Here is a 12,981-nt window from a genome sequence, read left to right as displayed (position 1 = left end):
GAGCTTTTGAGTATTTGACCGAATTCGATACGAACTTTAATCGATTTTCAATTCTCAATTTATTTAACCAATATCCAACACTATGTTAGGGCATACGAGAATATTTTAAAATGTGATGTTAATCTTTTAACTATTCTAAGCAAATCTTTACTTTTGGTTAAAAATATACTTAAAAGACTATGATAGCGTATATGAGAATACTTTAAAATTTGATGCTAATTATTTATTTATTTATTTAAAATATGCATTCTAAGCAAATCTTCACTTTTGGTTATAATTGTATTTAATTATATGTTAGTGTTTACAAGAATACTTTAAAATATGAAGTTAGTTTTTTAATTTGGGTTTATTCTAAGCAAATCTTCACTTTTAGTTAAACTTATACTCAAATTCTATGGTTGGTATACGAGAATACTTTGAAATGTGATGCAATTTTTTTTAATTTGCATTTATTCTAAACAAATCATCACTTTCAGTTAAAGTTATACTTAAATTTTACGGTGGGTATACGAGAATAGTTTGAAATGTGATGCTAATTCTTTGATTTGCATCGATTCTAAGTAAATTTTCACTTTTTGTTAAAGTTATACTTAAATCCTAAGATAGCTTTAAAATGAAATGCTAATTCCAGATGCCGCCGCTTTTAAATTTCTAAATATTCACTTTGCATTATTTGATTGCTTTTAGACTTAGTTAACCAAATTATGTCTTTTCTTGGGTACCAGATTCCAAGAAATGTCTCAGAGCATCTGTACTCTTTATGGATTCTCTCCTTGTCTCCTTAATGGGATACAAGGTTTCAATGCGAAGGGAGACTTGATGAAGATTATAAATGATGTGAGGACCATCAATCTGCTAGCATAACTTGCAAACTAGAAAATTTGATAAAAAGACGTGAAATGGCCGACGTGGTAATTTCTTTTGCTGTACAAAACATTATACCACTACTGCAGGAAAAGCTGAAAGAGGCGGGAGAAGTAGAGACCGAGGTGGAGAACATCAGCAATGAGTTAGATCGGATGAAAGCATTTCTCAAAGATGCTGATAGTGTCATGGGGGATAGGGACGAGAGGAAGGAAAATTGGGTTAAGCAAGTTCGCAATGTTGCATACGACACTGAAGATGTTCTCGACAGATTTGTCCTCGAGATGAAGAAAAATCAGGGCAGTGGGAGGTCCAATACTGTTCTTCATAAATTTTTAGATTGCGCCGTAAATATAAAATTTCATTCTGAGATTGTTTCTCGAATCAAACGCATTAATACTCGTGTCAACAGTATTAAAGACGGATGTCAGAGATATTTTGACCTTCCAGGAGGTTCAAATTCAAATGTTGACGCCAGCATTGACCTTGCTAATGATACCAGAGGCGATGCCCTTTGGGAAGAAGCTGATCTTGTGGGAATTGAGGGACCTAAAAGCAAGTTAATGAGATTGGTCTTGGAAGGTGATTTAGATCTGCGTGTAATTTCAGTGGTAGGACAGGTAGGTGTGGGGAAATCAGCTCTTGTTAAGAAAGTGTATGATGATCCAGCATTGAAGAAGAGCTTCCAAAGTCACGCTTGCGTAGCTGTCCCTCAAGCCCTTTCCGACAAAACAAATATTGAAAACCTTTTACAGGACTTGATTAAGCAACTCTATCGTGAAACCAAGGAAGCAGTCCCGCCTGAAATGAACACCGAGGATAAAAATCTTCTGAAGGTAGGGATTAACCAATTCTTACAACAAAAAAGGTATGTGATTGTACTTGATGATGTACGTAATATCCGAGAATGGGATGCTATTGAAAAAGCATTTCCTTACAATTCTAATGGCAGTCGATTAATTGTAACCACACGTGATGATGCTGTAGCTTCCCATTCTAGCAAAATGGAGAAGAATGTATGCAGGTTGGAGCCCCTTCTTCGAGAGCAATCTTTGACACTGTTTTGTCAAAAGGCGTTTCAAGGGAGACCGTGTCCTTCCCATCTGGAGGAAATTACTAATAATATCTTAGAGAGATGTGGTGGGCTGCCGCTTGCTATCAAATCTGTTGGTGGAACTCTGGCCACAAAGAGCAGCAGATCGGAATGGGAGACGGTTTATCAGAGTCTTGGAGCTGAAATGGAAGGCACTCAAACACTTAATACGATCTTGCTGCTTAGCTTCAATGATTTGCCTTACCATCTAAAATACTGTTTGTTATATATGGCCATATATCCAGAATATCACTTGATAAAGTATAACTCCTTGATTCGCCTATGGATAGTGGAAGGTTTCGTGGATGAAAAAGGAGGACAAACAGTGGAACAAGTTGCTCAAGGCTACCTAAAGGATCTTGCCAACAAAAACTTGATCCGAGTGGTGAAGCGTAAAGAGAATGGAAACATAAAATCTTGCCGCATAAATTACTTTCTCAGGGGGAATCTTCTAGAAAAAGCAAAACGTCAAAGTTTCTTGATGACAGTCGGCAAAAATTCCAATGGTCTATGGGACAAAAACGCTCGTCGGTTAGCAATCCATGGCCATTGGGAAAACTTTAATCCTCAAATGTCTGGTAAAAAACTCCGTACTTTGCTTGCATTTGGTGTGATTGATTTGAAATCCATGTCATCAATACTTGAGCTGCTTAAAAGTTGTAAGATGCTTAAAGTTCTAGATCTATCAGGATTACCTCTACAATCATTCCCAAAGGTAATCACCAAGCTCCTCCTTTTGAAACATCTATATTTGAGGCGTACAAAAATTGAATCAATTCCAAGATCAATAAAGAACCTTCAAGAACTAGAGGCGTTGGATCTTAAACACTCACTTGTCACTGAGTTGCCCGTAGAGATCTTACAACTCCAGAAACTGAGACATCTCGTAATAAGTCACTATGAGGGCTATGGTGCACATTCATATGCTCCAATTGAGAAGCTTCTTGGTTTGAAGCTACCGAATGGAATTGAAGCTCTAAAGTCTTTATACCAACTGGCTTTCATTGAGGCAATCCCTGGCACAATAGAAGAGATAGGGAACATAAAAGAATTGAGAAGGCTTTTTATATTCAAATTGGGAAGAGAGCATGGAATGATTGTCTGTTCATCCATTGAAAAGCTCCAAAATCTTCAATCATTAGCCTTGTTTTCAAAAACAGAAAATGAGATCCTTGATCTGGATCACATTTCATCCCCTTCTGCATCACTTCAGGAGCTCTCTGTGACAGGACGTTTAGAAAAATTTCCGCATTGGATAAAATCTCTCAACAACTTGGTTAAAGTTTATTTCAGGTGGAGTCGGTTAAGAGATGATCCACTCCAGTATCTCCAAGATTTGCCAAGCTTAGTCCGTCTTGAACTTCTTGATGGATATGTTGGTGAAGAACTGTATTTCAAGGCAGGAAAGTTTCTATGTCTTCAAAAGTTATATCTTGACAAGTTTGAACCTCTAAAACATGTGATAATTGAGGAGGGGGCAATGCCAAATCTGAAAAGAATGAAGATTCAGCGGTGCAAATATCTGGAAAGTGTTCCATCTGGAATTGAATGCCTTACCAAGATGGAAGTTCTTAAACTTTTCTACATGAGCCAACGGTTTATTGAGAAAGCGTTTCGTGAAGATAAACATAAAATTGCACACATTCCTACATTACAACTTTGGGAGGATGATGCCTAGAAAACTGATGATGACTTGAGTTTTTAATTATCTTTTTAGTTACTATTTCATTAAATAAATTCAGATTTTAAATCCGTTTATTTCGGATTAATTTTAAATATTAGGAATTTTAATTTTCATCGTTATCTAGATTTGATTAATTATCTAGATTTTAATCTTAATCTAGTTTTTAGTTATTGCTTAAAAATAATGGAGAATTCTGAATGTACAAAATTCTCCTTCACAGAATTTGGCCAGAACTCTCACTGTGCACGGGTCCCATGTGTGATATAAAATGCCAAAAAATCAACCGCCCACCCCGCCAATGTGTCTGTTCTGTAAACTATCTGTAAGCAAAAATTCTGTACGTGTAGCTTCTCTCAAAAATAATAGTTGTAAGCCTTGATGGCAAAAATGTTGTTTTTAAATAATATAATATAATAGTGTGTGAAATTTTTCAATCTCTTCAATTCTTGGACTTCAGTTATGGTTCCGCAAAGATGATTTCATTACTTTGGCAATTTTTTCACAATTTTATTATTATATTTTTATTTTATTTTTATTTTTTTTTGGTTCTCCAATAAAGCAACTGTTACTATGTTACTCCCATTTAAATAATATGAGTCCTACAATGAAACCATTATAGGTTTCAAATCATTAACATGTGATGTATTTTGATGCTCAACCTCCAAAAAAGGAGCATCAGAACCCTTTTAACTCTTCAGTTTCTTGGTGGACCAAGCTCAAACGTATTCGAATGAATCTGTAATAATAAATTACATTTGTAATGCAAATGATGTCTTTATTATCACATATTTGACTCTAAAAGATGAGGTGATAGAAAATTTTATGGATTTTATTTTTCATTTGTTAGATTTTGCCGTAATTAGTCAATGTATATTGTCTCTCCATCATGTGGTACAAGTTCTTTCGTGTCACATTATCTTTACACTCACATGAACGCCCACTCACTTGACAACGTAGGAGAACCTACAAATGTCACTTCTCAAGGACTATCTAACTTTACACGAGATGCGATAGGAGAATTCAAAAATATGCTCTAAGATTGATTGATCAATATTTGATCATGGTGATCTGATGAAAATTGTTGTTTGTACTCTGTTAGGGGTCTCAAGGTATAAATTTCCTGATGATGTTAAATTAAAAGGCAACAACAATGTGTTTCTCTTGGGTTGGGTGATCCATACACAAATATAGCACAGTTTAGGAAGCTTTTTGAGTTGTATATACTTGTGGAAAATGGTGCCAAGTGTATTTGGCTGGTTATGCAATAGTGGATTGGCCAAGTGTATTGTTTCCGCTAAGCAAAATTGGGTGAAGGTCGATCCAAGATTTGAGGATGAATCTGTTGGAAAATAGTGCTCAATATGGGGTTACTTCGTCATATTCTTGAGTGGGATCCATTCCTTTGTAAGATTAAAATTGATTCGTGTCTCCTTTATAAGAACATCGAAATCATATATTTACTTATCAAAAATGAGGGTCGGGTAAAAAAAATAAAAATTGGAGTTCAAAGTGGACCTACTGAAAGATGTTTGTGTTGGAGGAAAAACTATTATAGTTTGTTCCATGTAGAAAAATTAACAAGGCAAAGACTAGTTTATATATGGTCATACTAATCAACTATAGCGTAGACTCTCTCTATGTGCGCACAAGGAAGGTGCAAATCATGAACTGGATAAGCAACTCGAGCTATTGAATTTGTGTGTGAGCGCAATTTGCGTACACGTATATCGAATCGAAATTGGCCCCTTAGAAGGGTCCACGTTTTGCCTTTATTTTTATTTTTTCCCTCCAACTAACTTTTCAACTTCTCCAATTCATAAAACTCTTTTGTTTCAAAAGTTCACCATAATCATTCTCTTAATTGTAATCACCAAATTCCGACAACAGTCAATTATGTGTACATAGTCGACTTTTTTAAAATTAATTGATTTAGTTTTCTTAAGTTCAAATCAATCATACTCTATTAAATCAACTAACCTTATATGCAAGTAAATCAAATTAAGCCTTAATTATGCGCATTCAATCATCAAAGTATTCATTTAATGACAGTAAAAATTGTATCTTTACATTTTATCCAAATTTCGATTTTTACTACTTTTTCACTCGTTACCAATCACAAATCAATGACATAGTTTGGAAGTGGTGGATTAATCGTAATTCTCTACCTAGCAATATTCGTTATAATTATGTACAAAATTCTTACACAGTCTAAACCGGGGCACCGAACTTAACCTAAGGAGTTAAAAATGAGGCAGAAGAATTCTTTGGAGGGCCTTCTTGCTCTGAGACTTAGAGGGGTTGTGCAAAGTGATTTTCCACCACCAGATATTGCCATTTCCACCCATTTTTTCATTCTGGTTTATGATCAAAATAGTTGTAAAGTAAACAAAAATGGCATAATGGGATTAAAAAGGTAGGGTTTGTCGATTTATTCTTTTTATATATATGGTCCACACAGCTCTATTTTTCTGATTCGGGTTCTTTGGTTAAAATATTGTTTTGTGGGTAAGATGCTTCAAATATTATCTGGAAAACTTGGATCTAGGGACCTCATCTTCAACTGATTACATGTGCTAAAAACTGTGTTGATTCTTGACAGCATGAAAAGGAGGGGAAACAGAGTATAAAATTCCTATCCAAATTTAAACAAGACAGTGTATTTAATAACATGCATCGTGACTTGTGAGGGAGTTTTGGAATTACATCTTGTACTTGAAGGTAAGAGGGAGTCTTCCGTCCCATAGGTCTGGTGTACTTAGGAATGGTCAAACTGGTAGAGTTGTCTGGTGGATGGGTAGGTTGAAGTTCCTCATCCAGAGGGTTAAGAGTTGTGAATCTTTAACCTATCATATGCTGGGGGAGTACCTTCTGTAATAGGTATGGAGGTGCCGTTTAGGTCTGCCATTCTTCCGCTAGATTGTTGGAACGAGGCTCGTCATCCGGGTGAAGTCGTGCTGAATGAGTACTATGAGATCAATGATTTATGGAGAGGATTGTTGCACTCAGCCGTTTGTGGGGAGCTCACCGTTTTGTTACTGCTTTTGAAGAGCTGCTGAATGTAAATTATTTCACATGTTCGAAATGAAAGATAGCACGTATTACCAAAATGCATCTGTCCCTGCGCAAGTGAACGATATTTGCACTCATGTCATAACTTGATTCTTGCATGCACTGTCATGGCTTTCCCAGTTTTTGGCCGCAAGGTTGGTGGCGGCCACCTGCTGCATATCTATCGCTAAATCTGTTTACGAGATCTGAGTGCCACGCTTGGCTTCTAAAAGTATCTTCCTTCAAAGAAACAGTCTGGCTTTTGCTCTTTAAATTGATTTTCAATGAAATTGAGGTCCTTTTTCCTAGTTCTACAATGTTGTTTCCATCCGACGCTTGTTTATATGAACAGGTACAATACAATCTGAAATTCCCAAACAAATGCGTCAAAATACCAGTCTAACAACGTGTTGGCCAACATTATTGCCAGCGAACTCAAGTAGTGAGTATCAATATGCCATCTCACGGTGTGGGAGGCCTTTTATTGGAGGTGCAGAACATTGGAGTCCCGTCAATCAAGATCAAGAATTCGACAAATCATAGGAACCATCGTTTGGCGAATCCAACATAGGTCCATTAATCTTGGGCTTTCGAGATTTGACAAATGAGTTGTCAGAGATGGACACTTTTGGGCAGTTCCGGAGGGTTTCTTNAGGTCCATTAATCTTGGGCTTTCGAGATTTGACAAATGAGTTGTCAGAGATGGACACTTTTGGGCAGTTCCGGAGGGTTTCTTGATGGCCACATGTTGGCCACCACGGCCCACAGCTTCATATACAAGTCAATCGCTGCCTCTGTCATAGGGCTGTGTAAGAATAAGTTAATTTCCATATTGGTAAACACGACAGTATGAAAGTCCCAATAACAATGAACAATTATTTATCATAATGTTAAACCATCGTATCAAGAAACCCAAGAAAAAATTTATTGATTAATCATTGACCAGAGTACAAGATTATTGGCTCCTCACATAAGATGAGCTATGTTTTGGTAAGCCATTCAATTCAACGCAGGTAAAATTCACTTCTGAAAAAGCTACAAATGATATTCTATCAGAAAACGTATCTATATTTCAAGCCTACATATATTATGTAAAAACAATCTGCAGCTCTATTGAGGTCCTGGATCTTGTCTCCAACTGCTCTCAAAAATCCCAGGCCTCCGAAAAGCCAAATGAGATCACAGGGCAAAGAAACTAGCTTAAAAATGAAACAAAAACCTGGCCTAAAGATGTCACTTCTTGTGTACAAAGGATCAATTTGACATAATTCCACAACTAAAAGCATTGCCAAAATCGGAATTTGAATGTTTGCTGTGGAATAGGACGGCTAATTTATCTCAAGTTCTGCCTTGTCTTGATCATTCTTTTAAGAGTTGCGAGCCAGAAGTTGCATTCATCCCAGTCGCTAGTAGTGAGAAGTACCTATACCACAATTAACATTCAACAAGTTGCAATCAACTGCGCACGTGAAGTGGGAAAAAAGAAAAATGAAAAAAAGGAAAGAAGAAGTTCTCGAAGGTTTTGCAGGTACCTGGATCTGAAGGGCAGTACTAAAATCACCATTGTCTAAAGCCTGACAGAGTTGTACAAGCCGTTCAGCAGCATTTTTAGAAATGTCTCCACTATTGAGTTTCGCAAACAAGGCACCTAACTTCTTCGAGTTGTCCTCAATTTCCCTCTTCTTTGCTGGATTAGCTCGTGATCCTCCCAATGCTTCGGATGTCTCATTGAAAAGTCTTGTTAAAGTTGCAATAACAGGCTTCTGCTGTGCTGTAGCATATAACATCGAAGAAGCTGTCATGTTTGATAGCTAAAAGGAATAAAGGATTCACCAAAATACCTCAATTTTATTTATTTATTTTTCGCTTCATAAGAACAATAAATTGCAGGAACAATTAAATGGTAGATGCCTAATAGTATTATCATTATGTTTGAGACCCATTTTTTGGAAATATTATATTTCGGAATGGTGTTTGAGGGAGAATGCGTGGTTAAAAATTTTTGGATTTTGCGTTTATTGTTATTTTATTGAAGAATGTGAGATTGCAAAGAAAAAAGAAATGTAAATGGAAATCAAACAAGGGCTATATCCATTCTCAGACTACAGGATTTGTGGAGAAATGGAACTACTTTAACCCTCAAACACCCAAAACCCTCAGCTACTTACAATTAACTAAGACCCTGAGGAACCAAGAATCACTTAGGAAGTCAAAATAGAATTTCACACCATTCCCACAATTCCACAGAAATAACTAAACTTCGGGAGTGATAATTATTGGTATATAAGCACTCTCACAATGAATTCCAGACCCAAACGTTAGAGAGAGTCAACGTCACAATGATTTCTGTGAAGTGCATAGAGCCCATAATTCAGAAAATAAGGTACAATTTTTTATCGTGATAGTATGTATCACAAAAATTAAAAATACCACTCTGTTAATTATTCATTTACCCAGGAGAAGTTCAGGATACCTACAAATTGAGTTCTTGCACGGATATGAACAAAAATAAAAAATAAAACTTCTAATCATCTGAGTGTTTATTCTGAGATTTATTGAATATTTGATGTACCATCATTCAGAAAGAATTTCAATTAAATTCAGATTTTATCATTTATAATAATAAATGTAGCCCCTATTTTGCCCTCATTTCATAAAACTCATTTTATCACAAGCATTTTCAAATATACATTTCATGGGACCCACAACTTTTATCAACATTTCAACCACATTTCACAACTTTTAGCAAAATCTGCTAAAAATCCTTTTTCCTTTTTCAAACCAAACAGGGGCATAATATTGCATGGGAATGTGAACAAAAAACACTGGAAGTGCTTTGTCATATCATTTGTTAATTATTTTTTTATTTGGCCTTTTAAAAGAGAGAACTTCATCAGATCAAAAACCAATAAATCAACCATGTAAAGTACAGGGCTATTTGCTCCTTCAAAATTATTTACTAAATCCAAAAACAGAGGAAACAAAAGCAGAAGTTTACCAGGTACATTTGAAGTATCAACTGTCTGAACTGTGGGTGGGGGAGCAGCAGGAGCTACAGGTGGTTGTACTGGAACAGATTGAGTAGGACTAGGTGGTTTTACTGGATTCATCCCAAGTCCTTGAACCCCTGAATTAGTTACTGACATGAATCCTCTAGATGAGGGAGGAGCCGCAACCTGGGGCATCTTTTGTCCTGGAGTTGGCACAGCCTGAGCTGTGTTAGCACCATATGCAGCACCACCAGGTGGTCCAGCTTGATAACTACGATTAACACCCCCCTAAATGAAAAGAAAAATTTTAGCATGATATCTTGTATGAGAAGATAATTAACAGAAAAGGGATAACATACGGGATATAATTGTGAACCCAACGTTGTTGGTTGTTGATATTGCTCAAAATTTCTTAATGGAGGGAGATTTGTAGGAACAAAGGGTTTCAAAGCAGGCTGAGCAGCAGCGGGCGGTGGAGGAAAATTTCCCTGCAGTAGTTTGAAAATGAAATCTTAATTTGATTACTATCAGATCAAATGTAGCCATTACTAGTCTAACTTTGCATCTTTAGCTCAATTTCCAAAATAAAAATTACACCACAAGGGCAATTACTGTGGGGACTTCAGGCGTTTGGGTTGGAACAAATATGTTAGGCTGTTGTATATTTTGTGGAGAAGGTTGATATGGGAAAGGAGCACTGTATCCCCTCCCAATTGAAGAAGCAAATGACTGCTGATAATTTTCACCATATTGACTGTTTGGAACGCTTGGCTGCATTGGAGATGGTGTTGTTTCCTGAGAGATGATAAGAATATAAATAAATAAGTATCAGGTACTTCAAAACTGGTACGACCACAATATGTTGCAGAGCAGTAAATATTTACCTGATAATAATGTTGAGAGGTATCAGCAACGCCATAACTCAATTGATCGACAGTATCATATGCAAGTCCCGTTTGCGAATGGGAGTTCTCATAAGTCACAGGCTTCTCAACCTCTTTATCTGCAAAATAATTTAAATATCATTGTCCGCATCCAAATGTTGAAAGCAACATAAAACAAGCTTTCAGAAAGTGGGAACAAACCAGATTCAGTGGAAAGAGTAATACGATCTCGCAAGATTGCAAGTTCAGGAGACAATTCTTCAGTCCCTAAAAGCTTCAAGTACTCCATTGCCGTAGTTAAAAGACCTTGACTTGCTAATATTTCAGCATATTTCTCAACTAGTTTGCACAAAGAAGCACTGAATCTCTTCTGCCCAATTGCCAAAGCGAAGACAATTGTCTTTTCCATTAAATCCTTCAAAAAAGAATAAATATAAAAATAAAAGTCAATATTCCTTCGACATAATCTGCGATCTAATAAACCTTACAAGGAAGCATACCTGAAGAAGGTCCAAATATGATTTCCCATCAGGTTCAGTTGACAGACTCTTCGACCATATTTCCACTGTTCTATCAATATTTCCAGCACATATATAACAAAGAGTAGCAGCAAGTGTATTACCAGCAGTCATGAGTCTAGAAGCAAGTGTATCACATAACAGAGTCCATTCTTCTTGCTGGGCAAACTGTACAATAGCAGCAATTAATAACCTCTACAGGGAGGGGAAAGAGAAATACAAAAGCTGTATTTCCATAACTTTGCACCAGTCATCCAAATCAGAAGTGAAATAAACTGGGGATGAATTGATATATAAGGTAGGAATAACAAAGTCACACCACTTTGCAAGCACACTGAAGATTGATGTTATGCATTTAAACTTCTAATAAAGCATAGGCACGACATCCTTCAAAGTCAGATATGGGGCTTCTATATTATACTCGTATGCATATTTCTACATGTGTGGGGGTGTGGGGGTGTGTGTGTGTGTGTGTGTGTATATATAATGTACATGTATAGTGACAGCATAATAGACAACTACGAAAGGCTTGCATTATAAAATCAATCAAGTAGTTCTGTCCTGATGACTAAGAAAAAGCAGATGGATTGAATAGTACCAAAGACTTCAGCAAAGCAAAACAAAAGAACAGTGGGAACATTACAATTCTAAGAACATATTAATTTTCTTCAGTCTAAATTGATCATGAATGACCACAAAAAGAAACTTGATTTTCTTTTCTTTTCTTTTTTTTTTTTTTGCATAATAGACAACTACGAAAGGCTTGCATTATAAAATCAATCAAGTAGTTCTGTCCTGATGACTAAGAAAAAGCAGATGGATTGAATAGTACCAAAGACTTCAGCAAAGCAAAACAAAAGAACAGTGGGAACATTACAATTCTAAGAACATATTAATTTTCTTCAGTCTAAATTGATCATGAATGACCACAAAAAGAAACTTGATTTTCTTTTCTTTTCTTTTTTTTTTTTTCTTTTTTTTCTTTTTTTTAAAAGACTCACCGTGCAGAGGAGAGCAAGTGTTTCCTTCCATGATTTCAGAGGCCTAGTGTTTACTAAGCTCATCAGATCATTGTTAACCATTGCAGAAACAACCTAAAATATAAAAAAATATCAGAGAAACCCTTGATGATGAATAAAACAACACATCAACACAGAGACATCGTGAAGGGAACAGAGAAAGGTTCCCAGATTTCCAATCCAACAATAAGGCGAACTTTGACAACCTTCAGATAGGGAGAACGACTTGTTTTGAGGTATTGATCACGTGTGCGCTCCCATAAGGGAACACCACCAACATGAGCAATAACTAAAGCATCAGCCATTCTATTTGCAGTAATGCATTGTGCAACTGCCCCCTTATAGTCCCCGACAACCAAAGCACGTTGAACAGCATCATCAAATGAAGGTTCAGAACTCTCTTCTTGTCCATCCAATTCTGGTTCGGACTCTTTTACACCAGGAACAGAGTCACCAGTGATGAACTCATTTCCTGAAGTTGACAAAGGTGTATCTGCCTTGGGGCTGGGAAGATTGTTAAAGAAATCTTCACCATTGTCAGCAAATATGGTTGGTTCTTTGTTCCCAGAAAGTTCTTCATTTGTAGTTTCATCATGAGCAAGATCATTTATTTTCTCAGAGATGTTATTCAATGCAGTATCATTTTGTTCAGCTGACACATTGAAACCAAGATGGGAAAGCAGCTTTGACCTCGCAGATCCATCATCAGCAAACATAACCTTCATGAATCCCCATGTTTCCTTCTCAGCCTCAGATCTGCGCATAAAATGGGTTAAAGGCAAATTGGAAGCAACAAGATACACCAAACCTAACTCTAATGTAATAACAAGTTCCAATTTATAGTAGACATACTCAGACTCTTGAGATTTCTTTTCACACAA

General features: G+C 36.4%; 2 protein-coding genes across 2 annotated transcripts in view; one reads left to right on the top strand and one right to left on the bottom strand.

Annotated features, from left to right (window-relative positions):
• Nucleotides 1-899: 899 nt before the first annotated feature.
• On the top strand, nt 900-3,635 carry LOC111412486 (disease resistance protein RPM1-like). The gene has a single exon (XM_023043423.1). The coding sequence runs from the start codon at nt 900-902 to the stop codon at nt 3,633-3,635; it is 2,736 nt and encodes a 911-aa protein (XP_022899191.1).
• A 3,955-nt stretch (nt 3,636-7,590) lies between these two features.
• LOC111412485 (protein transport protein SEC31 homolog B-like) overlaps nt 7,591-12,981 on the bottom strand; it is a 14,083-nt gene continuing 8,692 nt past the window's right edge. The window contains exons 10-20 of the mRNA XM_023043422.1: nt 12,953-12,978; nt 12,307-12,856; nt 12,083-12,175; nt 11,064-11,249; nt 10,765-10,978; nt 10,564-10,682; nt 10,292-10,474; nt 10,039-10,167; nt 9,688-9,967; nt 8,222-8,460; nt 7,591-8,112 (exon numbers count right to left, since the gene is read on the bottom strand). Coding sequence (XP_022899190.1) covers nt 8,023-8,112; nt 8,222-8,460; nt 9,688-9,967; nt 10,039-10,167; nt 10,292-10,474; nt 10,564-10,682; nt 10,765-10,978; nt 11,064-11,249; nt 12,083-12,175; nt 12,307-12,856; nt 12,953-12,978 — 2,109 coding nt within the window. The 3' untranslated portion in view covers nt 7,591-8,022. The remainder of the gene's footprint in view (nt 8,113-8,221; nt 8,461-9,687; nt 9,968-10,038; nt 10,168-10,291; nt 10,475-10,563; nt 10,683-10,764; nt 10,979-11,063; nt 11,250-12,082; nt 12,176-12,306; nt 12,857-12,952; nt 12,979-12,981) is intronic.

Source organism: Olea europaea, chromosome 16 (assembly GCF_002742605.1).
Source record: "Olea europaea var. sylvestris chromosome 16, O_europaea_v1, whole genome shotgun sequence".
Lineage (NCBI taxonomy): Eukaryota > Viridiplantae > Streptophyta > Magnoliopsida > Lamiales > Oleaceae > Olea > Olea europaea.
The sequence above is the reverse complement of the archived record's forward strand: the minus strand, read 5'-3'. Positions and strand labels throughout refer to the sequence as shown.

Bases quoted from the DNA above. Each gene is read 5' to 3' on its own strand.
- LOC111412486 (XM_023043423.1), top strand. From the start codon at position 900: ATGGCCGACGTGGTAATTTCTTTTGCTGTACAAAACATTATACCACTA.